At 39.5% G+C, this 26,906-nt stretch overlaps 2 protein-coding genes across 7 annotated transcripts in view; both read right to left on the bottom strand.

Annotated features, from left to right (window-relative positions):
• The window catches only part of LOC111578481 (uncharacterized), a 35,435-nt gene extending 24,228 nt beyond the window's left edge, over window positions 1-11,207 (bottom strand). For 2 of the 4 annotated variants that reach the window (XM_035955110.2, XM_055014319.1), the window contains exon 1: window positions 973-1,294. In XM_035955110.2, coding sequence (XP_035811003.2) covers window positions 973-1,101 — 129 coding nt within the window. In that variant the 5' untranslated portion in view covers window positions 1,102-1,294. Of the gene's footprint in view, window positions 1-972; window positions 1,295-11,054 lie in introns of those variants that run through there. The other 2 variants (XM_055014320.1, XM_055014318.1) reach the window with 2 other exon arrangements.
• Window positions 11,208-12,919: 1,712 nt separating this feature from the next.
• The window catches only part of frrs1a (ferric-chelate reductase 1a), a 21,311-nt gene continuing 7,324 nt past the window's right edge, over window positions 12,920-26,906 (bottom strand). For all 3 annotated transcript variants that reach the window (XM_035955119.2, XM_023285335.3, XM_035955118.2), the window contains exons 9-17: window positions 26,513-26,657; window positions 25,354-25,467; window positions 25,019-25,134; window positions 24,831-24,917; window positions 20,609-20,706; window positions 15,596-15,654; window positions 15,357-15,494; window positions 15,173-15,231; window positions 12,920-13,433 (exon numbers count right to left, since the gene is read on the bottom strand). In XM_035955119.2, the coding sequence (XP_035811012.2) occupies window positions 13,341-13,433; window positions 15,173-15,231; window positions 15,357-15,494; window positions 15,596-15,654; window positions 20,609-20,706; window positions 24,831-24,917; window positions 25,019-25,134; window positions 25,354-25,467; window positions 26,513-26,657 (909 nt within the window). In that variant the 3' untranslated portion in view covers window positions 12,920-13,340. The remainder of the gene's footprint in view (window positions 13,434-15,172; window positions 15,232-15,356; window positions 15,495-15,595; window positions 15,655-20,608; window positions 20,707-24,830; window positions 24,918-25,018; window positions 25,135-25,353; window positions 25,468-26,512; window positions 26,658-26,906) is intronic.

Raw genomic sequence — 26,906 nt, forward strand, 5'->3', positions numbered from 1 at the left:
AACACATTATTTTAAAGATATCTGCCATTATTTGAAAGTAAAATTATGTATATCCAGGATTTTATTTAAAAATCACTGTTATTTTCAGATATTCCCTGTATTATTATTTTACAAAAAAACAAATTGTAAAATCATAGATAAAAAGCATTATTTACATGTTAACTATAAAAAACAGGCATGCGGTGTGAATACCATCCACATCAAAATTAAATGATAGTTTGTTATTTAACAAATTTTAAAAATAAATAAAAATACACTATTTTTTATTGTATATAAATAAGCAAAAAATATAATTAATTTTACAGATATTTACCTCTAAAAACATTCTCTTGTGAAACTACAGAAAATATCTAGTAAAATCACAGGTTAAACAAAAGCAGATTTTTTTTGTTGACTGTAAAAAAAACTGTAAAAATTGTACACAGTTTTTTTTTTTTTTTTTTTACAAAGCGTGATCCTAAACTTATACCGTTGTGTGCATTTAAAGCAGCTAAAATATCTTCATTTAACAGACATCTGCTGCTATTTTCACTGTTTACAACCTTTTTTCTGCCGCTGGGTTTGGTCATGTTCTCTCCTGTCCTTTATCGTTCCGGTAATAAATCTGCTGCTGTATTTCCTCCTGATTTATTCCGTTAACCGGAGCAGCACCGAGCCCGGGATGTTATATAAGCAGCATCCTGGAACCGGGAACGGAACCAGAATCGTGACAGCTAAGCGCGAGTACCGGAGCCGAGAAAAACCGTGCGAGCAAAGCTAGAGTGTCACGCATTAAGACAACAATTAAAAAAAAAACAAAACAAAACCAAAAACTACAAAATATCCCAAATCTGCCCCCTGAGGGAGGAAGAAGAGGAGGAGGAGGAGGAGGAGGTGTCGGCTCGGGATGAAACGGTCTCCGGTTCATCATCAGCCCCCGCGGGTCTCCGGCTCGGTTCGGCTCGGCTCGGCTCGGCTCGGTTCGGTACCTACCAGCAGCTTCCAGCAGAGCAGCCAGAACGAGATCATCTCCAGGCGGCCGCGGCGCGCGCATTCCTCTCCTCTCCCTGACGGTAGAGCGAGCAGCCAGGCGGCCACCCGGCGGCGCGAGGACGGACGCATGCGGCAACTGACGGCTGGGCGCGTGGAAGTGAGAGAGAGAGAGAGAGAGAGAGAGAGAGAGAGAGAGAAACAGACAGAGAGAGAGGGTCGAGCTGCTGCTGAGGCCGTGAATTACAGCAGAAGAGAGGAATCATCTGTATTGGCAGGATGTTGTTCACCTCATCTCTGTTCTATCTCTACCTCCCTCTATCTCCCTCCCTCTATCTCTACCTCTCTCTATCTCTACCTCTATCTCTACCTCTCTCTATCTCTACCTCTATCTCTACCTCTCTCTATCTCTACCTCTATCTCTACCTCCCTCTATCTCCCTCCCTCTATCTCTACCTCTCTCTATCTCTACCTCTATCTCTACCTCCCTCTATCTCTACCTCTATCTCTACCTCTCTCTATCTCTACCTCTATCTCTACCTCCCTCTATCTCTACCTCTATCTCTACCTCCCTCTATCTCTACCTCTACCTCCCTCTATCTCTACCTCTATCTCTACCTCCCTCTATCTCTACCTCTACCTCCCTCTATCTCTACCTCTATCTCTACCTCTCTCTATCTCTACCTCTATCTCTACCTCTATCTCTACCTCCCTCTATCTCTACCTCTATCTCTACCTCCCTCTATCTCTACCTCTACCTCCCTCTATCTCTACCTCTATCTCTACCTCCCTCTATCTCTACCTCCCTCTATCTCTACCTCCCTCTATCTCTACCTCTACCTCTATCTCTACCTCTCTCTATCTCTACCTCTATCTCTACCTCTATCTATACCTCTACCTCTATCTCTACCTCTCTCTATCTCTACCTCTACCTCTATCTCTACCTCTCTCTCTACCTCTATCTCTACCTCTCTCTATCTCTACCTCTATCTCTACCTCTATCTCTACCTCTCTCTATCTCTACCTCTATCTCTACCTCTATCTCTACCTCTCTCTATCTCTACCTCTATCTCTACCTCTCTCTATCTCTACATCTATCTCTACCTCTATCTCTACCTCTCTTTATCTCTACCTCTATCTCTACCTCTATCTCTACCTCTATCTCTACCTCTCTCTATCTCTACCTCTATCTCTACCTCTCTCTATCTCTACATCTATCTCTACCTCTATCTCTACCTCTCTTTATCTCTACCTCTATCTCTACCTCTCTCTATCTCTACATCTATCTCTACCTCTATCTCTACCTCTCTTTATCTCTACCTCTATCTCTACCTCTCTCTATCTCTGCCTCTCTCTATCACTGCACCCCCTCTTCCTTCCTTCCCGCCCTCCAGGTTCCAACATCCTAATCAAAGCAAGTGGGCTAGGCCTATAGGGATGGAACTTTCACTGAAGTCACGCTTTGATTGGATGCATCGTGGTGATATCATTATTTTGTAGGGGACAGAAGCTCCCTGAAGAAGAAGCTGTCCTTATTTTCTAGTACAATATGGACATAAATAAATCAGACTACAGCCTTCATGGGATCTTTCTGCATGGAGTCTCCATGTTCTCCTGTACATGTGAGGGTTTCCTTCCACAGTCCAGAAACATGCTCAGGTTAACACCTTGACACCTATTATCATTAATTCTCATCATACCACTTTAATTCAGACTGCAGATAGCGTATCCATTCGTCCAGTGCCAGTTTGTGCATATTCAATACGTACCTGGAACCTTTTAAAGCGCTGGTTTCTGGTAGGACCGGTCGGAGTGGGACCTATTTATTATAGATGTGTAATTATTATTATTATTATTATATGTCTATGTATCTATGCTCTATGTGTAAGAGATAAATTATACTATCTACACTTATTTTAGCATCAGCTGGAAAGCAAAAACACACAAAACAAATTAATTTTAAAAATGTAATTGTAAATAAATTCAGGCATCAAGCGGTTAATATGTCCAGGTGTGATTGTTTGTCTCTATGTGTCCAGGTGTGATTGTTTGTCTCTATGTGTCCAGGTGTGATTGTTTGTCTCTTTGTGTCCAGGTGTGATTGTTTGTCTCTTTGTGTCCAGGTGTGATTGTTTGTCTCTATGTGTCCAGGTGTGATTGTTTGTCTCTATGTGTCCAGGTGTGATTGTTTGTCTCTTTGTGTCCAGGTGTGATTGTATGTCTCTATGTGTCCAGGTGTGATTGTTTGTCTCTTTGTGTCCAGGTGTGATTGTTTGTAAATGTTGAGAATAAATTTACTGTACTATTCAGCAAGGCTCATGAAGGATCACAGGGAGTGTGGGTCTTATAGAGCACTTGTAGTGGTCAGCCTCTGGAGTTCGACATCATAGCGTATGGCTTAATCAAGGCAAACCTGCAGCCGTGATAGGCCAGAAATCATAAAGATCGTCATGAGTGATAAATACTGCTAAGTCACAATGATCTGGAAATAGCATCGAGTGACAGGCAGAGGTTAGAATGGTGGAAACGACTGTAGAAACGACTGCAGTTAATGGATGTTCATGAGCAGTAAAAGATGACAGTCGCTCACGATTGACTTTTTCCATTCTGAGGTCAACACCCAGCAGCTTTCCTCTCTCTTTTCGCTGGTTTGTAACTATAGGACAGATCCACTACGATGCATAGATGCATTCTATAATGCCCTTTCCCAGTATGTCTGTGAGCTTATGAGCCACAGCTGGCCTCACAAAGAGCAGAAGCCTCCTCAGTTCCTAATGTCCTGGAACAGCATCTGCCTTCAGTTGGATTTCGTACACAAATCCTTTTGTACACAAAATCTCCTGAGTCTCCAGTGTAGTCTGTGGTGTTGTGGTTGGTCCTCTAAGTGCCCTTTGCACAGATACAGTCATGGAAAAAAATGATTAGACCACCTTTGTTTTCTTCAATTTCTTGCTCATTTTAATGCTGGTGCCACTAAAGGTTTATTACCTGAAGGGTACAATGAAAACTCTTTCCTGCCTCCAATGACTGGATTGGGTTCTGTAAAGCGTCTTGAGACAATTAGACTGTAATTGGCACTATATAAATAAAATTGAATTGGATTTTCCAGCAAGACAAGGTCAGTTAAAGCCTGGATGGAGAACCAGAACATTGGAACCATGCCTTGGCTGCTCAATTACCAGATCTAAATCCATCTGAAAACCTGTGGAAAATCATCAAATAAATGGAGAACCACAAGCCCAAAAACAAAGCAGATTAGTTAGAATGAGTGCAACAGGAATGGGCTGCTGTGACAGCAGAACAATGTCAGAAGCTGGTGGAGAACATCCAAGACGCATGACTGTAGTCATCAGAAACAATGGTTATGAATCAGTACTAACTCCTGTGTGGATCATGGGACTAAAACAGACAGAAAAGAAAACATGGAATCCTAAAAGCTGTTTCTGGCAGAACAATGCCATAGCTACTGATGGAAGAACTGAAGAGATTTTGGTTATTATCAAGAAAACCATGGAAAATGTCTGATACCAGCTCTGAAATTAAACTCTGATGAGCTATTTTTGTTGCTATCATTATATTTGTCCAAACGAATGTACCTTTAGTGGTACCAGCATTAAAGTGAACAAGAAACTGAAGAAAACAAGGTGGTCTAATCGTTTTTTCCATGACTGTATAAGATTATTAGGGCCAGCAACAGCAACAAATTTGGCATACTTTCCAACACTGGAATATGAAAATGAGGGAAATTTCTAACTGCCTCATCCCCCGCCAAAGGCGACAGTGATTGAATCGAAGAAAAACAAACAAATCCGAGTGTTTTTCCCACTATAGAGGAATGATAGTGAAGTACAGGTTATGTACAACAGAATGTGCTGGAAAAGCAGCACCACATGGATAATTACCATGCAGTTGTCAAACATTTTTAATGAAGTTGGGAAAGGAATAACTGAGATGTGTCATGAAAGTATTACCATAGCACAGACATGGTCATCCTCATCGGCAAAATGCAAAATCCTCCTCTTGTAAAAGATAAAACTACCAGAGACTGAAGACTTGTGCACTGTGCATCACATCAGCTTCATTCTTTATGTCACTGATGTGTCTCTCACCAGCTAATTTATAACTGCTTCCATGACAGCCTTATGTCTTCTGTTTAGATTGTCGTTGTGGGGCAGATTGTCTTCACTTTTTCCTGTGGGGATGCCCACACAGTCAGACCCTTCTGCTTCATCAATACCTTTTCCCACCATCTAAACCTATTGCTGCTGTTGCGTTCCCTGCAGAAGTGATGGCTGAAATGAAATGACCCTGCTGGCGTCAGATTCGTGACCTTCAGCATCGACTGACAGACTCTTATGTCATCTGTTTGTGAGTGTTTGTGGAAGAGATTTGGTGAGGTGAAGTCTGCACAACAGATCACATCTGCCCAAATGGAAGCACATCAGAGGACTCCCACTGAGAGTCCACCAGCTAGAATAAGAACTACAGCTTGGAAAGAGATACAGACAGACAGGTAAACAGAAAGAGAGGGAGAAAGACAGGAATAAGACAGGAATGCTGTGAAACAATCGTTGCTTGGGTGTAAACTATCAGCATAAAACAGTATCTTCTGTCAAGACGTAGAAATATATCATTCCTTTACAAGTCCAGTAATTATTGATCAACGCTGCAATGATTCTGATTTTCAGGTTTTTATTTATCAAAGCACTACTGATTTATAAGAAACAAGACATCGTGAGCTTGGCTTGAGACCACAGCATCCAAACTGCCCGTGTTCAGTTTAGTTCTGCATTAGAATTGTACCATTTCAGAAGATGTTTCATTGGATGAAGTCGCCAAAAATGAATGAAACCAAAAATTAGTGAGCTAACAGCAAATTTAAGATGTTTTTTAGACATTTTGTGAAGTCTGTTTTAGGTCATCTTGTCTTTTCTTTGTCTATAAACCTCTTACAAATAGGCCATCCTACAATCAGCACATTGGCCTTATTCCATTTTCTTGAACGGTTCTGTAAAATAAGGTGCACTCTTCGGTGTATTAGTTTGTTTCAGATTTGGTATTTTACCAGTGACATTGTGTTGCTCAATTTTAGTTGTTTTTTGTTACTCGGCATCTGATGATGAACCTTTCATCAATAGCAATAAGAGAATTAATCAGTAGGAATGCTCAACAGTTTGACTGAAATGCAGTCAATACAAACCACATTACAAAAGCACAAGTCTGGCTGCAGGTCCCTGCTTCCCTCATGAAACCTCCAAACAGCCATATTAAAACTCAGCGTGGTGGTTTTGGTCATCACCATCTGAATCTTAATACCTCTGTCAAACTCCCAGCTAATCTGAACATGTGCAAAGAGTTGGAGTGTGAGTGGAGCTGAAGTGGCCATGACCTTTAATGATGCAAAACTTTGAACCTTAAGTGAAATTAAACAACGACATCCATAAAAGAATTCATTAACAATGAAATTAGCTATAAAGACCAAAACTGCTATTCATACCAGGCTGTAAACATGTTTATTTCTGCTGCAAAGTTGAGCAGTTTAACATGGTGGTCTATGAGAAGTAACTCGCTTTTGGAGCCTCAAGTGGTCATTCATGGTAATGCAGCTTTGGGCATTTGCACATTGGTTTCATTTTTTGACCCTGAAGGCTGCTGATTGGTTTCACAGCTATACAGTTGATATTTACATGTGCTAAAGGTTTGTTTCCAAGCTTGACAGTGTTCTGTTAAACTGTTCCTGATGCTGTATTAATTCAGTGTCACTACATTATGATTTTGAGATCGGTAAAGCATGTCGCTGAGGATTTCATTGTAAACAATTTCCTCTAAACATGCGAATATAGTGCATTTGCAGTAATACATATTCCAAATATTATTAGTCTTACAAAGTCAGCTGTACAAATGATTAATCATTTGTACAGCTGGAGAGGTAGAGATAGACAGCTGATCATTTAAAGATTTGTAATGGACAGAAATAGTTTCCTGAATTTGAGTTGTTGTGGTGTTGGACTAGTTTCTTTATTTTCGTGGGGATTTCCTGGAAATAAAAGCAAAAGCAGCAGATTTGATCACCTTTTTAAATAACCGGCATATAAATCCTTGTAGATGACTGTAAAATGAGTGATTTTAGATGGAAAGTCTTCTCAGGGTGGCTTTGCTGCCACTATGGGAAGCAAAAGCCAGATCTGACCTTCAGATAAGAAAATCATTATTAAACTGCCATCGACCCAGACTGCTGATGAAATGACTTGGGCTTTAATCTGGTGACAATCTGCTCCTAACCCTTTGTGGGAAGCGTAGATCTTGTTGAGATTTATTGAACAGTGTTTTCTTGTATGAAAGTATTTCTGCAGATGAACTGCTGTCCCTGGAGGGTGTAGTAAAAGCATGCTGAGTCCGGATCAGGGCCACATATGTTGAGTGTTCAGTCAGGTTCAGTGATAGGAAAACCAGAACGATTAATTATTATTATTATTATTGGGTTCTTTCTAGGGCTGTATAGGGGCTCGGTGGTTAGCACTGTTGCCTTGCAGCCAGGAGATCCCTGGTTTGGATCCTGGCCTGAGCCTGGTAGCTTTCTGTGTGGAGTCTCCATGTTCTCCTGTACATGTGTGGGTTTTCTCCAGGTTCTCCAGCTTCCTCCCACAGTCCAAAACATGCTGAGGTTAATTGATGATTCTAAACTGTCCGAAGGTGTGAATGTGAGTGTGATTGTTTGTCTCTATGTATCCAGCTGTCTCCTACCTTCACCCTCAGTCAGCTGGATAGACTCCAGATAGATAGATAGATAGATAGATAGATAGATAGATAGATAGATCGATAGATCGATCGATCGATAGATAGATACTTCATTAATCCAGAGGGAAATTCAAGATATCTGGAATAAAAAGTCTTACTCTCAGTGTAACTACAAATAATCAAAGTGGAATTATCATTATCCATAGTTTTGATAGCAAATAGTCAAACTCAGCTATTAAAAGTTAAAACTTCCTGCCATCCAGTCCCACATGTGGCTGTAATCCTGCCTTCATGCCATATTTCTAAATGGCTTTACTGTATCACATCGATCGGATTGCGTGCAGCGGATTTTCCAACTGTGTGAATCATTACATGCTTTTCTCGTTTGATTAGTACATGAAAGACAAGGTCACAGCCAGACGACACTGTGCTGTTAACACACACACACCAACACACACCAGCACATACCAACACACACACAGTGTCTTCATTTCCTCACATGTGAGCACCACCAGTGTTTCCTGTGTCTACAGACCGATCAATGGGACACGATGATGGATGAAATGACCCCTTAGATGAAGAGATGAAGGGCTTTTTCATGTATAAATGTTGCATTGGAGTTCCACCAAAGGTCACCAAGACTGATGTTCAGGCAATTAAAGAGTTTGTCATTGGCTTGTGGAGCTTTTTCTGATTTTCTTAGCGTTTGAATGTCATGAATAAATGCATGAATAAACCATCAACCCTGAGAGATATTGCAAAACATTGCCTAAATCTGTATGTTAAGACTCGTTAAATCCATTCAACCTTTCCAAACTCCCTCCTCCCATCACTAATCTTCAATCTCTCAGTGCGTTCCAGTGGACGAAAAGATCAGTTTTGGAGCCAATTTTTCCAGTTACTAGTTTCTCTGAATGTGTTTTGACACAAATACAGACCAGTTAGTGCTAATTTTACTCCCCAAACATGTGCATTGTTGTGACTGGAGTATACAATCAGGTATTTTAGATGTGTTAAAGTAAAACTTTTGATAGAAGTGCAGATAAAAATGCTCTTACACTCCTTGAAATATCACTAATCCAAGGAGTCTTCATCATTCCCTTGAATAAGTGAATACATTAAACAATGTTTACTGGACAAGAATAATTTGTCTCTATCAGCTCATCATCTGTGATAACTCTCGGCTGTCTGACAGCTTCTCTCCCTGCTTCATTTTTGCTCTGAAGGTGCCAGAAGACTTTATAAACGGTTATCGTTTATTTCCTCAGTGGCAGAAAACACTCCAGGTTAAACTGGGCTAACCGAGCACTTTCAGAGATGACTAACTCTTTAAGATTCACTATAAACTCGCTTGATGAGCAACTCTAAGACCACAACCAACCCATAATGCAACACTCTGTATGTGAGACAGTAATAACTTACACTCATGAGGAAGAAAATAGCACCTTCTGCTACAGATACCTTTTATAGTCCCTCCTTCATTCCATTTCCCACATTTATCCACAATTTTTAAAATCTTTTCTCATTCATTACTGTCTGTCGGACCTCCGCTTAACTTTTGTTGTCTGCTACACCCCTTGATTCAACCACCTTTTGTTCTTTGTTGTCTTACCTTCTGTCACCGATTGGCCACCAGATTAACCACTTTTCCCCCTTGTATTTACATCCGTCCCTATAAAATGGACTTTGCAATTCTGGTCTTCTTACCTTCACAGAATCATGCTCTGTGTTGTTCAGCCCACCGTATGCCAGAATACCAATAAACACCCACTACAGCAAACTAACAAGGACTAAGAGTGAAATTTCTTCAACACTCTCTCAGTTAAAAAACAGTAATTGATGTTGTCACCATGTAACCAGGAAACAAACATCTTGTATTTGAGCAAATTTCATGGTTGATTATTGAAGGTTTAAGGCCAGTGTTGATATTGTACATGTTTGTGTCCGCTGGGGTCTGTGTGATATGAATATTATCTCCTCCCATGAATAAAGAGAGTCTTCGTTGAACCTTTTTGTCTGTGGGACGACGACACTACAAAAGCAGTGATGTGGATGAACGAAATACACAGATACTGATCTACTGTAGGGAATAGCTTCTCCAAGTAAAATCTAAAGTAGTATAATAGCAGCAAGCATGCATCAACATGCTTATAATCAAAGCTTTTCCCATTTCTTGTCAAATTATAGCTAATTTATAGATAATATCTGGTAAAATCATATATATATGTGTGTGTGTATGTGTGTGTGTGTGCGCACGTGTGTATGTAAATAAATAACAAATATTTTCCATAACTTAAAAGAAAAATTCTGAATATTAAATATTTTTTTAAAACTAAGTAATTCTTTAAGAACTATTTTACTGATTTTTCACTTTGTTACATCTTTTAGAAAACTGAAAAAATTGAATTTACATGTTGACTGTAAAAAAACCAACAAAAAATAACAAAACAAAACAAAAACAGGCTTAAATAACAATGTCCACATCAAAAATCTGTATTTTTAAAGATAGTCATTTGTTCTTTCTCAGTGCGTGACATGAAATCAGCAAAAATATCATTATTGAACATTGTATATCAATAATTTAAAATAATACTTTACACATTTTCTCTGTTTTGTTAAAAGACAGATTGTACCTAGTGAAAAATCGGAAAAAAAAGGATTTACTTATATTGATATTATATTGAAATTTGATATCATTTTTACAGTTTACTTTCTAATGTTTTTTTCTGGTTCCCTGAAGAAGAAACACATTTGCTGGATTTGTCAGATTCAACAAGAATTTGTTAGATCAGAATGTACATGTATTATATTGCGTTGAAACTCGTGACCACTTTCAAGGTTTTATGTTTGATTTGAGTTTAACTTAACCTCAAGAAATATCAACAGTGTCACCTCACAGCCGGACAGTTCTGGGTTTGAACCCATTTACTCTTGCAGACATGCAGGTTGCGTTAACCAGTGATTTTAAATCCAGTGATTTTAAATCCTGGATGGCATCATGTCTAGTTGTGTCTCTATCGACTGATTGACTTATCCGGTGTGTGCCCAGCTGTGATTGGCTCCAGCCCACCCCCCAACCATGAGCGAGTACAGCTAATAGATGAATGAAATGAAACAGAAAGGGTCAACTCTTGGACTTGCAGATCCCACGTGCATGAAAATAGGAATATCTTCCATCATCATCATGACACCGAGCTTCATCCCAACTGAACCCTTGGGATGAATCAAATGCACTGACTACACAGAAACTACAACAACTTAAACAGTTATTAATTCACAATCTTAATAAATGCCTGAAAACAAACTTGGAAAAAGCAGAGAAAACCCAAACAGGAAATGTGTCTTACCTGCTGGTCCTGCTGCTTTCGGCTGCTGTGAAACCAATCAACAGTTCAGCGTCTTTCTCGTCTCCCTGTATTTTTGCCGTCTTTGCCCTTTTATACCCCCTCTATCTCCCCCTCACTGCCAGCGGGGGGCAAACTGAGCGTGTGTGGGCAGCAGCCAATCAGAAAACAGCAGCTTTGGCGACATTTGCAGCTCCCACATGTTCAGTCTCACAGTCTCATACTGACACACTTATTATAGGATGGATGCAGACATACATAATACTTTCACACACACACACACACACACACACACACACACACACACACACACACACACACACACACACACACACACACACACACACACACACACAGAAGCACATCTGTCATCTGTGACCATCTTACCCAACGTTTCAGAGGATTAGCGTGTTTTTTTTTTTTCATTTTTGATGTCGAAACTCAACTTGATAATCTCCTCTGACTGAACGCGTGGTTGTTGCAGCACTGAAATTTTCCTGATGTCTTTCTCCTTGTGTTTCATTTCATACAAGGCATGGGAAACGCTGCCGTTTGTGATGCCGCTCTGATTTACATGCAATGTTATCTTCTCGGGTTAAGAATCTTATATAATCAACTGATGTACAAATGTGACGTTTCTCCAGCATGGTGCTTTTTCATTCAAACAACGCTGGTTAGCATAAGCCTGGGGATATTACAGGAAATTATGAGTCACGTAACATATAAATGATCATAAATTATCTTCAGGTTGGATGTTAGAGTCTAAAACCAGATCCTGAAATCAGCACTCACTCCTTCAGGGAAATTTATTCAGTGAATCCTCCTGCAACTCTCCACGTGTTTATTCTAACAAAACTCTAAAGTGAACCCTAGAAGCTTTCTGCGTATCAGTATTGGATGAAATGATGACTAGATTAACCTGGGTGCCCTGCTGGGTTCAGTAAAACTGCTCTGCAGGGGCCATATAATCCCTGTTTTTATCTAGAAAGCTGCTTTGTGGGGTTCCTCGGGGTGAATTTTATTTTCAACATACATACTATCTCCAATTTCTCCCTTTATGCAGACGATACTCTAATGTTTTTTTGAAGAGATTTTCTTGATTTTAAACTGCCTTAAGGAAAAATGATCGGCAAGAACCCTATAATCCCCTCTTTGTCTTGTTCAGAGCAGCTTTGTGACGTTCGTCAGGGACATTTTTATTTTTAATATACTGTACATACTATGTTTACTAGATCTTAACAGTCTTAGAGATGCACAATAATGGTTTCTGCCTTTATGCAGACGATACTCTAATCTATTTTAGCTGCAACCACAACACTTTTAAAGAGATTCTTCTCTTAGAAACTGCCTTAAAACATGGATGGATGTGAACTCTTTTAAATCTTTTCCATCCGTGTATCAGGACCAGACTCTGTAACTGTAATACAAACACATTTTCCGAATGTTGTTTAGCATGGAGCAGTCATTTAAGAGGCCATCTAGCATTACTATGATTAAATGGATGTAGCATTGTTGTGCTTCATTTCATTTCTACAGCCAAACAAAGTAAATGTGTTATCTTCCTTCAACAAGATTTTGATTAGGATTCATGTTTTTTTTGTTGATAAATTAATTTTGTTGCAACACCATAATTGATGAATTTGAGCATGTTTACATGTATGCTGAGTAAGTTCTGTTGCTTTTCCCAAATACATAAACACTTCCATGTGAAAGGCAGCTGTAATGCAGCACTACAGCATGAGATGATCATTTTCAGACATTGTTTGTTCATAGTTCTGCTGTTTCAGGGTTGCATTATAAATACAATACAGAACATTTAACATAATGAATATTACCTGTGCAAAAAGAAAAGGTCAAACTGAACTGTGTAGTAGCAGCGTATCTTATTGTATTTTATTTGTTCGTAGCACAAGTAAACGAGAATCAAGACAAAAAGTAAATGACAAGCATGAAAAAGCATCTGTGGCACGGCATTTTGCTGAAATAAATGTTTTCTTTAATGAATTATTCAATAAAAAGGGCAGCGACGTTTCACCATTAAACATTAATAATCACTGAAAATAGCATAATAGTATCTAACAGTTCATCGGAGTAAAGGAAAACACCATATGTAAAATAATAAAAAATCTAAATATGACCAATAAGGAAGCCTATGGTGAAATAGATCAGATTTAAAAAAGAAAATAGCATGTGTATTTATGTTATTAAGCTTTAATGAACTTGAAGCATTGCTCCCCTCTCAGTGAGTTCTGGTCTTTAAAGTTATTTCAGTTTCTTTTGTAATAAATGTCAAATATCAGCGATAGAAGACAACAGAGCTATTAAGAGACCACAGTTAACTAAAGCCAAGGCCGTCAAGCTGAGAGACTTTATGAGGGACACCTGAAACAGAAAGTGGAAATTAGAAAGTGGAAATAGGATCTATTAACCTTTCACAGAGACCTTTCTCACAGCAGATGGGAAACATTTCTCAAGCAGCATTGTTGTCCTGAATCCTGTGTTGACACACTTTCAGAGTCAAAGAAATGCTTGTATTCACAGTTAAATTCAGGTTAAATTTGTTAGGAGTGGGAACCTGTGTCCAGTCAGTTCAGTTCCAGTGAAAACTACATGTCGTATTCAGCGGATTTGGATTCTCCAGAGAAATTACGTTTCAGTAAAAAATCCTTTGTTGGCCCTACAAAGATTCTCGCCTGTTAAAAGTCAGATTTTTATTTACTTTCTGTACCTTTAGGTGATTTGGATGAAGCAGCATTACACATTTGTACCTTGGTGAAGCTCTGAAGTTCCAAAAAAACATAAATTTAACACCCTTAATATAGAGGACAAATCCACTGCAGTATCTACATGAAGTCATCTGAGTTTTTTCACTGTTACAAAATCAGGTAAATTCACACTGACGGTAATAGCAAATATGACTGCATTTATTTAGCAGCAAAAGTGAAAACTCCCTATAAACCTTCCTGTAATATTCCACTTGATATGCAAGAAAAATATTGTGATTCTGTTGGAAAAATGGATTAATCTGAGCACAACTAAGATTTGTAGGTTGATAAAGTTACATCCAATCACAATGACATGTCAGAAGATGTTATTAACCCTCCTGTTGTCCTCATTTACAGGCACCAAAAAATATTGTTTCCTTGTCTGAAAAAAATCCAAAAATTCTGCAAAAAAATTCCCCAAATTTCTGAAAATTTGCAAAACCTTCAGGAAGAAAATTCCAATAATTCCTTAAAAGTTTCCCTTAAAAGTTTTATTTAAAAAAATTCCCCAAATTTGGCAAGAAAATGAGTAAAAATGTTCCTAAAAATATCTAAAGTGATTCCATATATATCAGCAAAATTTCGAATATTTTCTTTAAGAACATTCACATAAAAATCAAACAAAATCCAGCGAATTTGGCTGGGTTTGGGTTGATTTTTTTGTGAATGTTCTTAAGAAACATTTTTAACATTTCTTTTTTTTTCCACCATAAAATGTTCAGAGATCAGAGATTCACTGTGAAAATAGATTTTTTTTCCCCACATTTTCAAACTTTAAAACGGGTCAATTTTGACCTGCAGGACAATAGGAGGGTTAATTAATGAAGTTACTGCTGCTGTGTCACCTACTTAAATAGTGCTCAGTTCCTGGAGCTTGATGCTGTGTGATTCTATGGGAAATCTACATTCATTTTGCGATACTAAAAGAAACTCTGCTCCATTCCCATGCGCTCCGGCCCAGTCTAACCCCTGGATATACTGATGTGTAATCACCTGAACTCACCTGAGCTGTAGATGCCAGTAAAAAAAGACTGTTGCCCTAGTTCCAAATTTAACAGACTCCTGAGCTCAAACTCCTAACAGGCCAGATTTGACTCATTACAGCAGAAAAAACACTGGAGCAACAAATGACTCAGCTGTATTCATATGTGAGAGCAGGTAAATAGAACATAACCACTCTTAGATTCACATAGAAAAAGTCAAAATGACACGTGTGTAACTTATTATTTGTTACAGTTTGAAACAAAACAGGATTTTAGCAGGATGCTAAGTCAACATACTGAAAAAATGCACACAAAAACATAAATACTGTGGGATTTGTAAGAAAAAAACAAGATTTGAAGTGTGTGTACCTACCCAGTGACTCTGCTGTATTTGCTCAGGAAGAATGGCCTGTTGATCACCTGATCCCAACGCTGCAAGTCAAACAAATTACAGTTATAAAACACAAACACGCTCCACAGTGCATGTAATACTCTTCCAAGTGGATTCAAATCAAAAATCTCCCAATAAAACACAAAACGTGTGAACAGCTACGTACATTTTCTGTAGCGACTGTGCCACCCGAGGGCGACCTTTAATGAGGCCACCCAGACCACATAGCCAATCAGAACGCTTGTTGCCCATGGAGACGGGAGCGGTAACGATGTCTGACCCACCCCCAGTAACATGGTCGCCACTGCGAGACAACAGAGTGTTAATTTGATTAATTAGTCTGGTAAAAAGTCAATAAAAACTGAACATTTTCTAGTAGAAGTCTGGTTTGTTTGAGAGACGTACCTGCCAGGATCTCTGTAAAAATTCCAATGCTCGAGTGAGTCCAGTTAAAGATAAACCTCCTGGACAAAGATAGCAATGACATGACTGTAACAATCAGTATAAATAAATGGAAATATGATGATTATCAAACAGCAAAAAAAACAAACAGAACTTTGAAAGAAAATATTGTCTATAAAAAGTATTCAAGCCCCTTGGAAGTTTTCCACTTTTGTAGCTTTTTGAAACTGAATCATGGTCAACATAATTTGGATTTTTTTGGACAATAATTTACTACGTCAAAGTGAAAACAAATGTCTTCAAAGTAATGTCAACTGACAAGGAATCTCAAATGTAAAATAAATAATTCCATAAGTGTTCGTCCCCTTTTTCAGAGCCAGTATACAGAGGTGGAAAAAGTTTTTGGACACCCTTAAAATTTTACACAATCTCAAATATTATCATGAAATATTTGTGGAAAAATCTTTTTTGGTGTTTTAAAAGGTGTGGCTGCATTACACAGACACAAACAAATACACAAGATGTTTTTTGTTTTATTATTTACAAGAAAAACTAACAAAACGGAATTCTACCAAAATGACCCAATGCTAAAAAATTCTTATTTTTATGGAACCAATCAGTTTTAAGTTTTTTATGGCTTTTTATCATTTGTTTAGTGTTATGGCTGTGATTGGACTAAAAGAAATTGTATTTGAAGACCTAAAAAGGATTCTTAATGCAATATACATGCAAATATATGGGGTGTCTGCAAACAGAAGACGGTCATAATGACAGCACTGAACCTGTGTGGACTGATCTCACAGACAGTCTTTCACATCTGGATGCTGCAGTTTTACATCATTCTTCTTTGCAAAACTTTCCCTTTGCACTGGGATTATGAGTTGAAAGCCCTTTTCAAATCCAGCCACCAAGTCTCAACTGGACTGATTTCTGGGCTCCACAACAATCACCTTTAAAGTATTTCTGTGGATCTTTGGCTGCATGCTTCAGGTTGTTGTCTTGCTGGAAAACAAATTTTTTTTGCAAGTCAGGTTTTCCTTCAAGATTTCCCTGTACTTTGCTGTAATTTTACCGTCCAGTGAGGCAAACTCACATCATGATGCGGTACTACCATGTTTCACGGTAGGGATAGCGTGTTCGTGATGATGTGAGGTGGTTGGTGTATTTGAATCAAAATTATGAGCTATCAGTGATAAGATTGGAAGACCTAACGTGTCATCTGAAGTTATGAATATGCTAAATAATCCTGTGGAAACCCAATGGAAGCCCATGAAGCCCATATAAGGCATAAGACTGGAACCCTTTCCTCGTCTGCACTCGTGAGTTGAAACCTCGGTCATGCTGAGTTAAGCAGAAATAGTGCCACCCTAGCAGGAATAAAAAACAGGAGGAACTTTTGATACGTTTACATCACACACATCTTGATTGGGTCTTCAGACGATGGGTTGTGGCTTCCAGAATGGAAGAGGAGTGTTTAGATGAAGTTTGTATGAGTTTATATGAAGATGTAAGGCTTTGTGTAGCCGGTAAAAATCTGGATATTTTACTCATGTTTGTTCTTATAGCTGTACTGAATAGACATTATTCACATCAGACTCTGCAGACTGTTTGAAGACTCTTTCTAGAGAACTTTTTAACGATTCCAACTTTTGATCCAGAATTGATTTTTGATTACATGTTTGAGAAAGCTGCTGATCATCACTGGCCTTTAGCAGACTAAGTCACAACATCTGATGTCCAAAAAGCTCCGTTTTGGTCTCATCACACCAAATAACCTTTATTCCAGCTGACTTGAGAGTCTTCCACAAGTCTTCTGGCTAACTCCAGCTGAGATTTAAAGGAGTCATCATTGTCTTGGTGGCCTCCCTCACTCGTTTCCTTCTTGCACAAATGTCATATTCTGGATGATTTAAGTGGACTCCAAGGGATTTTCAGTGAGTTGGAACATTCCTTGTATCCATCCCCTGACTGATACTTTCCAATAACCTTTTCACTGAATTGCCTGAAGCGTTCTTTAGTCTTCATGATGTTGTTTTATCCAGGAGTACTGATTCCCCAGTGACTGGACCTTCCAGATACAGGATTCTTCATACTACAATCACTGAGAAACTCAGATTATCTCCATTTACATTTACACAATACACCGTCCACACTTCAGACTGACTAGTGCCAGTGTTTACATCCATCTCTTCTTCACGCTCCACTGAACCGCCTCCCAGCTACAGCGCCCCCCTCTGTCCCCACCTGGAACTCCCCCCATCTTCCCCTCCAGCACACCCACTGCCTCCCCCCTCTGGCTCCCCCTGCCCGTCACCCCCGCTCTACCAGAATTCAACAAGCTGCCAAATCCCCACCATCATCAGCTTCAGACAACCTCGGCAGCCCTCCCTCAGAAACTGCCATTTTGCTAACCTTCGCCCACTTCCACAGACCTCACAGCCTTGTCCCCAGAAGCCCTCCCCTAATCACACATCCACACTTCACCTGAACTTTGCCCTCTTCAACACCCGCTCCGTCACCAGCAAAGGCCCCATTCTACAATTATTCATCCTGGACAATAAACTGGACTTCCTCTGTCTAACCGAAACATGGCACAAACCATTGGACTTCTACCCACTCAACCAAGCCACTCCCTCCGGATACCCGAACTCCACCTCATGAAAGCCCATAAACGACAGCTGGAACGTCTTGTCAAGAAAACAAACCTGACAGTTCACCGCCAAGCCTACTCCGACTTCCTCCAACAATACAAAGACGCCCGGAAATCTGCACGGTCCACTTTCTACTCTGACCTGATCAATACCAGCTCCAACAACCCCAAGTCCCTCTTCTCAACTGTCAATAAACTCCTTGCCCCCCCGGACACCGTCTCAAACTCGTTCACCACCGACAAGTGCAACCTATTCCTCTCTTTTTTCCATAACAAAATCATCTCCATCCACAGCAGCCTTGTCACCTCTCCCACCTCACTTGATCCCCCCTCTCCTCCACCAAACCCTCTGAACTTTCCCCCCCTGGCCCACTTCTCGCCCGTTTCCCCCCTGGACCTGCCCAAATTCATCACTGGAACTAAAAACTCCACATCCTGCCTGGACCCCATCCCCACTGACCTCCTCAAAAACTGCCTCCCTGTTATCTCCCCCCTCATCTCTAACATCATCAACACTTCCCTCAGTACTGGCTGTGTCCCCTCACCCCTCAAGCTCGCCTCTGTCTCCCCCATCCTCAAAAAACCTGGTTTGGATCCAACCTCCCCTCACAACTTCCGGCCCATCTCCAACCTCCCCTTCTTATCCAAAACATTAGAACGTGTCGTCGCTGCCCAGTTGAAAACTCATCTCACCTCCAACAACCTGTATGAAACCTTTCAATCCGGATTCCGCTCTCATCACAGCACTGAAACTGCTCTCCTCAAGGTCACCAACGATCTCCTCCTCTCCTCAGACTCTGGACAAGTCACCATCCTCATTCTTCTCGACCTCTCTGCAGCATTTGACACAATCAATCACTCCATCCTCCTGTCCCGCCTTCAATCCTCCATTAACATCACCGGCACCGCCCTCACCTGGTTCACATCATATCTCACAAATCGACAACAATTCATCAAGGTCAACAACTGCACATCCGCCACCGCCCCCCTGTCCCATGGTGTCCCTCAAGGATCAGTCCTTGGCCCCCTCCTCTTTATCCTGTACCTCCTCCCCCTCGGCAACATCATCCGCCGCCACAACCTACACTTCCATTGCTACGCCGACGATATCCAACTCTACATCTCCACCAACACCACCGCCACCACCACCCTCCCCTCTCTCTCCAGCTGCCTGGCCGACATTAAATCCTGGATGAGGAAAAATTTTCTCCTGCTAAACTGCGACAAGACTGATCTCATCTTTATTGGACCTAAATCACTCACACCATTTCCCCACTCCCCCATTACCATTGATAACACCACCCTATCTCCTTCTGCTCACATCCGCAACCTCGGTGTGATATTTGACAGCAACCTCACTTTTGAACCCCACATTAATCAGATCACCAAAACTGCCTATTTCCATCTCCGCAACATCGCCCGTCTCCGCCCCTTCCTCTCCTTCTCAGCCGCTGAAACCCTCATTCATGCCTTCGTCACTTCCCGCCTTGACTACTGCAATAGCATTCTCTTCGGCTCCACCTCCAAAGTTCTCAATAAACTTCAACTCATTCAAAACTCTGCTGCCCGACTCCTCACCCGAACCTGTTCTCACGACCATATCACCCCCGTCCTGCAGAACCTCCATTGGCTCCCCATTTCACACCGCATCCAGTACAAACTGCTTCTCCTCACCTTCAAGTTCATCCATAATCTTGCCCCCTCTTACCTTACCGATTTGCTCCTCCCCTACACCCCCCCCAGGAATCTCCGTTCCTCCCACACAAACCTCCTTTCCATCCCGCACAGGACCAGCCGGCGACATTGGGGGGACAGAGCCTTCGCCATTGCCGCCCCCACACTCTGGAACTCACTCCCCCATGCCCTCCGTGACTGCACCAACTTCACCACATTTAAATCGCTTTTAAAGACTCACCTTTTTAGATCTGCTTTCCTTAAGTGATTCTGCATTTTATCTTGAACTTGTTTTACTATCTACTGATTTTAATTAACAGTTTTGTTTTATCTTATTGTATTTTATGTACAGCGTCTTTGAGTTCTTGGAAAAGCGCTTTATAAATAAAATGTATTATTATTATTATTATTATTATTATTATTTCAGTTAGACTTGTAGTGTCAACTGGCTGCACCTTTGTATAACCTCTGACCCACTCTGTGATTCTGTAATAATCGATTTCATATGTCAGTACAGCTAATCACATAATACAGGGATTGTTTTTATCCTTTGCATTCATTAGATTCTACTGACGCACCGATCCATTATATTAACCCAGAACAAACTACACACAATGAACAGATAAAGCTGTTTTCCTGTCATTCCAGACGTTAAAAGTTGATTTCTGCATGTAAATGTAAACCGTGTTTACCTGTTGGAGTCAGGTGGTGGTCTGTGCATGGCTGCTATTGGCTGGATCAGAGATAATACCAGAACACAGCAGCCTAGATGGGGATGGACACCTGCGTCCTACACAGAGACACACAGGTTAATGCAGGGCAAGAACTGCTACCTGGTCCAATATCGCCCCCTGCTGGTGAAGGATGAACATAACAGCATTACAGTGATTATATACTGCAACTGGAAAACGATACTGAGTGGATTATTTGTCTGCAGTTAAATAAAATTGCCATAAAACGCTAATTCAAAATGCCAACAGCTGCAGTACACATACAATACAAACTTTTAAGACAAAGGGATTCTTTGCACACCTATTTAATGATGCTGGTTCAAATAAGAAAGATAAGAGTGTCCATAAGTTTCAAACAGAGTATATATTTTTTATTTTAAAATATAAATTAATGTCCCTATATGTTGTACTGGAGAGGGTCTCAATAAATTGTGTTGCTGTTATGATTTATAATTGATTCTCCATTTGCTATGTTTAGTGTTATCTAGTAGAATTGCATCCTACCGTTCAAAAATTCACTTAGAAATGTCTTAATTTTTGAAAGAAAAACTGTTTTTATCCAATGCAGATAGCATCAAATGAATGATAAATCCAGTGTAGACATTGTTAATGTGGTAAATGACTATTGTAGCTGGAAACAGCTGATTTTTAATGGAATATCTCCATAGAGGTACAGAGGAACATTTCCAGCAACCATCACTCCTGTGTTCTAATGCTACATTGTGTTAGCTAATGGTGTTGAAAGGCTAATTGATGATTAGAAAACCCTTGTGCAGTTATGTTAGCACATGGAGAAAAGTGGGAGCTTTCATGGAAAACATGGAATTATCTGGGTGACCCCAGACTTTAGATAGGTTTACGTTTTTTTCAGATATTTCTTCATTATAACTACAGATTTATCTATGTTTGTGTAACCCGGGTAGATAACCTCAGGTTATTAATAATGTGTTTTTAGCTAGTATTTTTTGAGTTAGTCCCTTAATTTGCGTTTTCTCTCAGGAGAATCAGTGTCTTAAATTGGCCACAAGGTGGTGGTAGAAGGCCATTATTGTCCCTAAGATTGAATTTGATGAATTTTCTTAGTGCGCGAAGAAGTGCTCGATGTGATCATCTTTCCGAAATACGCCATCTTTACTTTCTCTGTGTGGATGCTACGCTGGAGCTAGAGCTGGATTTACTCAGAAAACAAACCATAAACGAGTTATTTTGACACTAAAGTTAACTGCAGAAGTTACGGAAGTAGACAAGAATCATCAGGCGTCTTTGAGCCACGTAGAAGTCGATATTCCGGTGAGTTATGGGTGTTCTTCAAGGTTTTACCGTAGCATGCTAACGCTAGCAAAGTGAAGCTAAAAACAGGAAACATGAGCCCCGTAGTCTGTCTAAAAAAACAGTCGGGATAACTTTGATAGGAATTAAATGGTTTTCCATTGATATCTGTTAACTGTTTTATGTGTTTACTGAGTTGTATGTTGTCACTATTTGAGTAATTTGCTGTATAAAATGAAGGATCTCCACTCGGTGCTGGCTAGTTAGATGCTGCATATGTTCAAATGCTAGCGTACATTTCATGCAGCTAGACTGAGTTATTGAGTCTAATAATGTGCTAAACTGTAAAATGTGTTGTATTATGGGCTGTAGGCTGAAGGAAGAATGCATTTAGATTCAGAAGGTTATATTGTTCATCTATGATATGCTGTATTGTTATGTGTACAGCCTGTTATGAGCCAAGAAGGGACTGACAGAAAGGCAGCTTTATTGGAGTAAATGTATTGGACACTTATTATGGATTGTATGAGTAACTGCCCTGCACATCTGTGTAGGCTGGTTTTCTGAGGATTCTCTTCAGTGGGACTTTGATCTTCATCCATCTGCTGCGTGTTGATGTCCATCCATGTCCACATCTCCATCTCCATCACACTGGGATTGTCCATCACCTCGGACCGTCTCGTCAGACATTCATTATAAGGAGGAGGTAGGATCTTTTTCCTGAGTGCACTCGATATTTTTGTTTTGTTTTGTTTTTGTTGTTGTTTGGGTTTGATTTTCCTGGCCGGCCAGTTGTGGGTGAAAAAAGACATTTTTATCTTTGAAACTGTTGGTGAACTTAATTGTGATTATCGTGAACTGTCCCTACATACAGTGTTTTGGTCGTTTCAACATTCATGAGCTCAATTTTGTACGTGGGTTCAATTTTTTTTTTTTATCTGTTGTCATTGTGTGTTTTTGGGGTGACTGTATTCTTAACAAAATTCCTTCCCGAACCTGAATTACACCTTAAGGTGTTAGAACCAAAAGGGAGGGTTACATATGCAAACTGTAAGTCGAGGTGGTTTGAGGTATTCATGCTATGTAGATAACTTTTTGCTACATTTGTGAGTCTTTTTTTCCTGTGTGCTATTGAAAATTGTTATTTGGTGGAATGTTTTGTAATAATTGAGTTACAGCTGCTCCCTGTTCTTTTTATACCAAACCATTTTCCTGACAACAGTCCAGCACTGAAACATCTAATAAAGTTAGAATGTGTGGGAGCCTGTTTGAAACCACTGAACAGTCTTGAAAAGAACTGAATTCAGTTCCCTCACACAAGCACTCCTAAGATGTTTAACCCTCCTGTTGTCTTCATTTACGGGCACCAAAAAATACTATTTCCTTGTCTGAAAAAAATCCCAAAAATCAGCAAAAAAATTCCCCAAATTTCTGAAAACTTGCAAAACCTTCAAGAAGAAAATTCCAATAATTCCTTGAAAGTTTCCCTTAAAAGTTCTATTTTTAAAAAAATCCCCCAAATTTGGCAAGAAAACTCTTGTAAATATTTTCAAAAAATGAGTAAAAATCTTCCCAAAAAATCCTAAAAATATCTAAAGCGATTCCATATATATCAGTAAAACTTCTAATATTTTATTTAAGAACATTCACATAAAAATCAAGCTTGCCTTCGACATTAACTAAACCTTCTCCTTGTTAAATTGCATGGAAGTTCACTGAGTGATAATGAAGTGTCAGTTTTAGCAGAAATATGCATTTAAAAGAGAAAGTTCTTTGTCTGAACTCTGTGACACATTAACAGGAACGTCACACGGACTACCTGACCTCTGAGCTTTGGCCCCTGGTTTCCCTCCTCACAGTAATCCATACTACTGATGTTAACTGACACAGTAAGACTCAGAGGGGCCTGATGTTCTGACTAGTCCACTTGGGTCAGTCTATAACTGAGGGACTTCTGAAGTCCATGGGATATATCTGCATACATTTTAATTAAAATAAAAAACAAACAAACAAACAAACAAAAAACGAATGTTTTCTATGTTCATTATGATCATGTCTTTACAAATTTCAGAATTATTTATTATGGAAACAATCACATTAATAAAAAATGACTGGATATCACTAAAATGTCAACTAAATAACATCTGAATTTAACAACAACCACCTTCTAATGAGCTAAACAATAATAACATGAGTTGATTCAGAAATAGTTTGGATTGTGTTCTTTTTATTAAGTTGAGATAATCATGACAGATATTTCTTTTTTGGCAATATATCAAGTTTTATATGGAAAATAACAAATTAAGTCCCTTTCCACTAAGTTCCCCATTACAAAAACACCTCTCCAGGAAGTGTGTTCATTCCAGATCACATGACCTGCTCATTTTGTTTCTTTTTTGGCCATTTTCAGTCCTTTTGTGGTCATTTTGTGCATTTTTGTGGCCATTTTCAGTCTATGGTCATTTTAAGTGTTTTTGTGGTCATTTTGCAATTTTTTGTAGTTATTGTGTGTCTCTCATCATTTTGTGTCTTTATATCATAAATATCTGTCTCACTGAGCCATTTTATGTTTTTCTGTGGTCATATTGTGTCACTTTTGTCATTTGTGCGTTTTTATGGTCATGTATCTTTTTCTGGTTGTTTTGGTGTTTTTGTGCTCATTTTGTTTCTTTTTTTGGTCATTTTCAGATTGTTTTTTGGGCATTTTAGGTCTTTTTGTGTCTCTTGTCATTTTGTGTCTTTATATGATAATTATGTGTCTCATTGAGTCATTTTGTGTTTCTTTGTCAGTTTGTGTCTCTCCGTGGTCATTTTTGGTCAATACAAAAAGGCCCACAGTTATATATTGACCTGCTTACTGCCTCCAGGTGTTTGTGTAAATCTTTCCCCGTGTGACAGTGTTTGTGTATCTTACCGTACTCCAGCCTTTCCTGTAGATAAATGGGAGGCAGAAGGCTACAACAGTCAGAATCACAGTTAGCATCATCAGGCCTCGATGAACCTACAAAAGAGACACACACAACATGATTACACTATTTCTTCTACTTCATTGTTTTTGCAGACTTGATATTGTGTGATAATGTTTGTGTGCTTAACATCGACCTGGAACCAAACTTTCTGGCCGAACAGAGTCTGATTTGGCCAATCGGGTTTGTAGAAGCTGGCGATGAAGGTCCCAACGCTTCCTGTTAGCATCCAGGCTAACAGCATTAGCGCACCTAAGAAAAGTGGAAGTAATTCAGCAGCTGAACAAGCTTCTTCCCTCTGATCAAAATGAAGTGGCTGACTGATATTACCTGGCTTTTGTTTGTCACTGATTGGGCATAAAAAAAGTTATTCTGATTGCAGTTATTTTACAGAGAAACACAACGGAATCAGACTCGGACAAATAAAATGTTCTCTGGAACCTAAATGTGAGACTTAAGAGCTCAACCCACCATGCATTTTCATAATGGTTGGACTCCGGGAGCCTCTGAGGACTTGAGGAGGACCGGTGATGAGTTTTCTGTCTCTGGAGATCAGTGGCTGGCGGCTGTGTTTCCTTATTTCACCTACAGGAGGAAGATGATGCTTTTTAAATGCCTCGGCAAAATTTATACGTTAACTCTCGTGTCGTCCTGTGGGTCAAAATTGACCCGTTTTAAAGTTTAAAAATGTGGGAAAAAAAATATATTTTCACAGTGAAACTTCTGATGTCCACATTTTCAACATTTCTGGGAAATCTTTGAACGTTTTTTGGTGGAAAAAAAGAAATGTTTAAAAAAAAATGTTTCTTAAGAACATTCACAAAAAAATTACCAAAATCCAGTGAATTTCACTGGATTTTGGTTGATTTTTATGTGAATGTTCTTAAAGAAAATATTAAAAGTTTTACTGATATATATGGAATCACTTTAGATATTTTTAGGACTTTTTTGGAAGATTTTTACTCATTTTTTGAAAATATTTACAAGAATTTTCTTGCCAAATTTGGGGATTTTTTTGCTGAATTTTTGGATTTTTTTCAGACAAGGAAACAATATTTTTTGGTGCCCGTAAATGAGGACAACAGGAGGGTTAAGGAAGTATACACTGAGGTGAATTTGAGAGAAGTCGGGCATGAAAGATTTATCACACATCTAAAGTCTCATAAAGCTCACAGCAACACAGGATCTGACAATCCTTCTGAACAGCAAAAACAGCAAATCCTTATCTATGAAATGTGGCACTCATAAGTCATGGTTCAACATAAACTCCACTGCAGCACCTTCAGAACATTCAGTCTTTACAATAAAACCACAGTTATTAAAAAGCAATGATTCATGATGCACATCCAAAGATTATTTTAATCTTGCAAAGCTAATTAAATATTAACCAGGATGTAAGAAAAAGTCCTGAATAAGCAGCAAAGCAGCAGTAAATACTTTATGTGCTCAACATTTCCTGTTAATGACATCCTGTTTGGTCTATTAAAGATCCGATCAAACCGCCCCATGTGACATAGTTAATGATAAAACTTTTACTGATTGATAGGAGCTGTAACGGAGACAGAATGACTGCCAGGGTCAGCCGGTTCAAAGTTTTTAAAGCAACATGTGAGCAGGTAATCTTTCTCACCGTACTGAGTGTGTCCACTGGCTAGAAACAGGAAGTAGCCCTGGTCCAGATCGAAGCGTCCCTGATTGGTCAGTTTGACTGGTCGGCTGAACCGGCACTGGATCGATCCATCTGCCAGTCGCCACGACACCGAGGAGAGACCAGACTGCAGATAGAGACACAGAATAAAGAACTACGACAGCAGGAAACGCAGGATAATACTAGAATGAGTGTCCAATGATGCTAAATTGTACCTGCATTATTTCTAAGCTGACAAGTAGATTCTTTCCTCTTATTAACAATAAAAAAACACACACTTTGAAAGACTCTTTTGAACATGCAGGCCCCATAATATAAATTCCATGCAACAAAAATGAGTACACCGACACACAACTTAGAAAAGCTGTAATCCTAG

Source organism: Amphiprion ocellaris, chromosome 10 (genome assembly GCF_022539595.1).
Source record: "Amphiprion ocellaris isolate individual 3 ecotype Okinawa chromosome 10, ASM2253959v1, whole genome shotgun sequence".
Classification (NCBI taxonomy): domain Eukaryota; kingdom Metazoa; phylum Chordata; class Actinopteri; family Pomacentridae; genus Amphiprion; species Amphiprion ocellaris.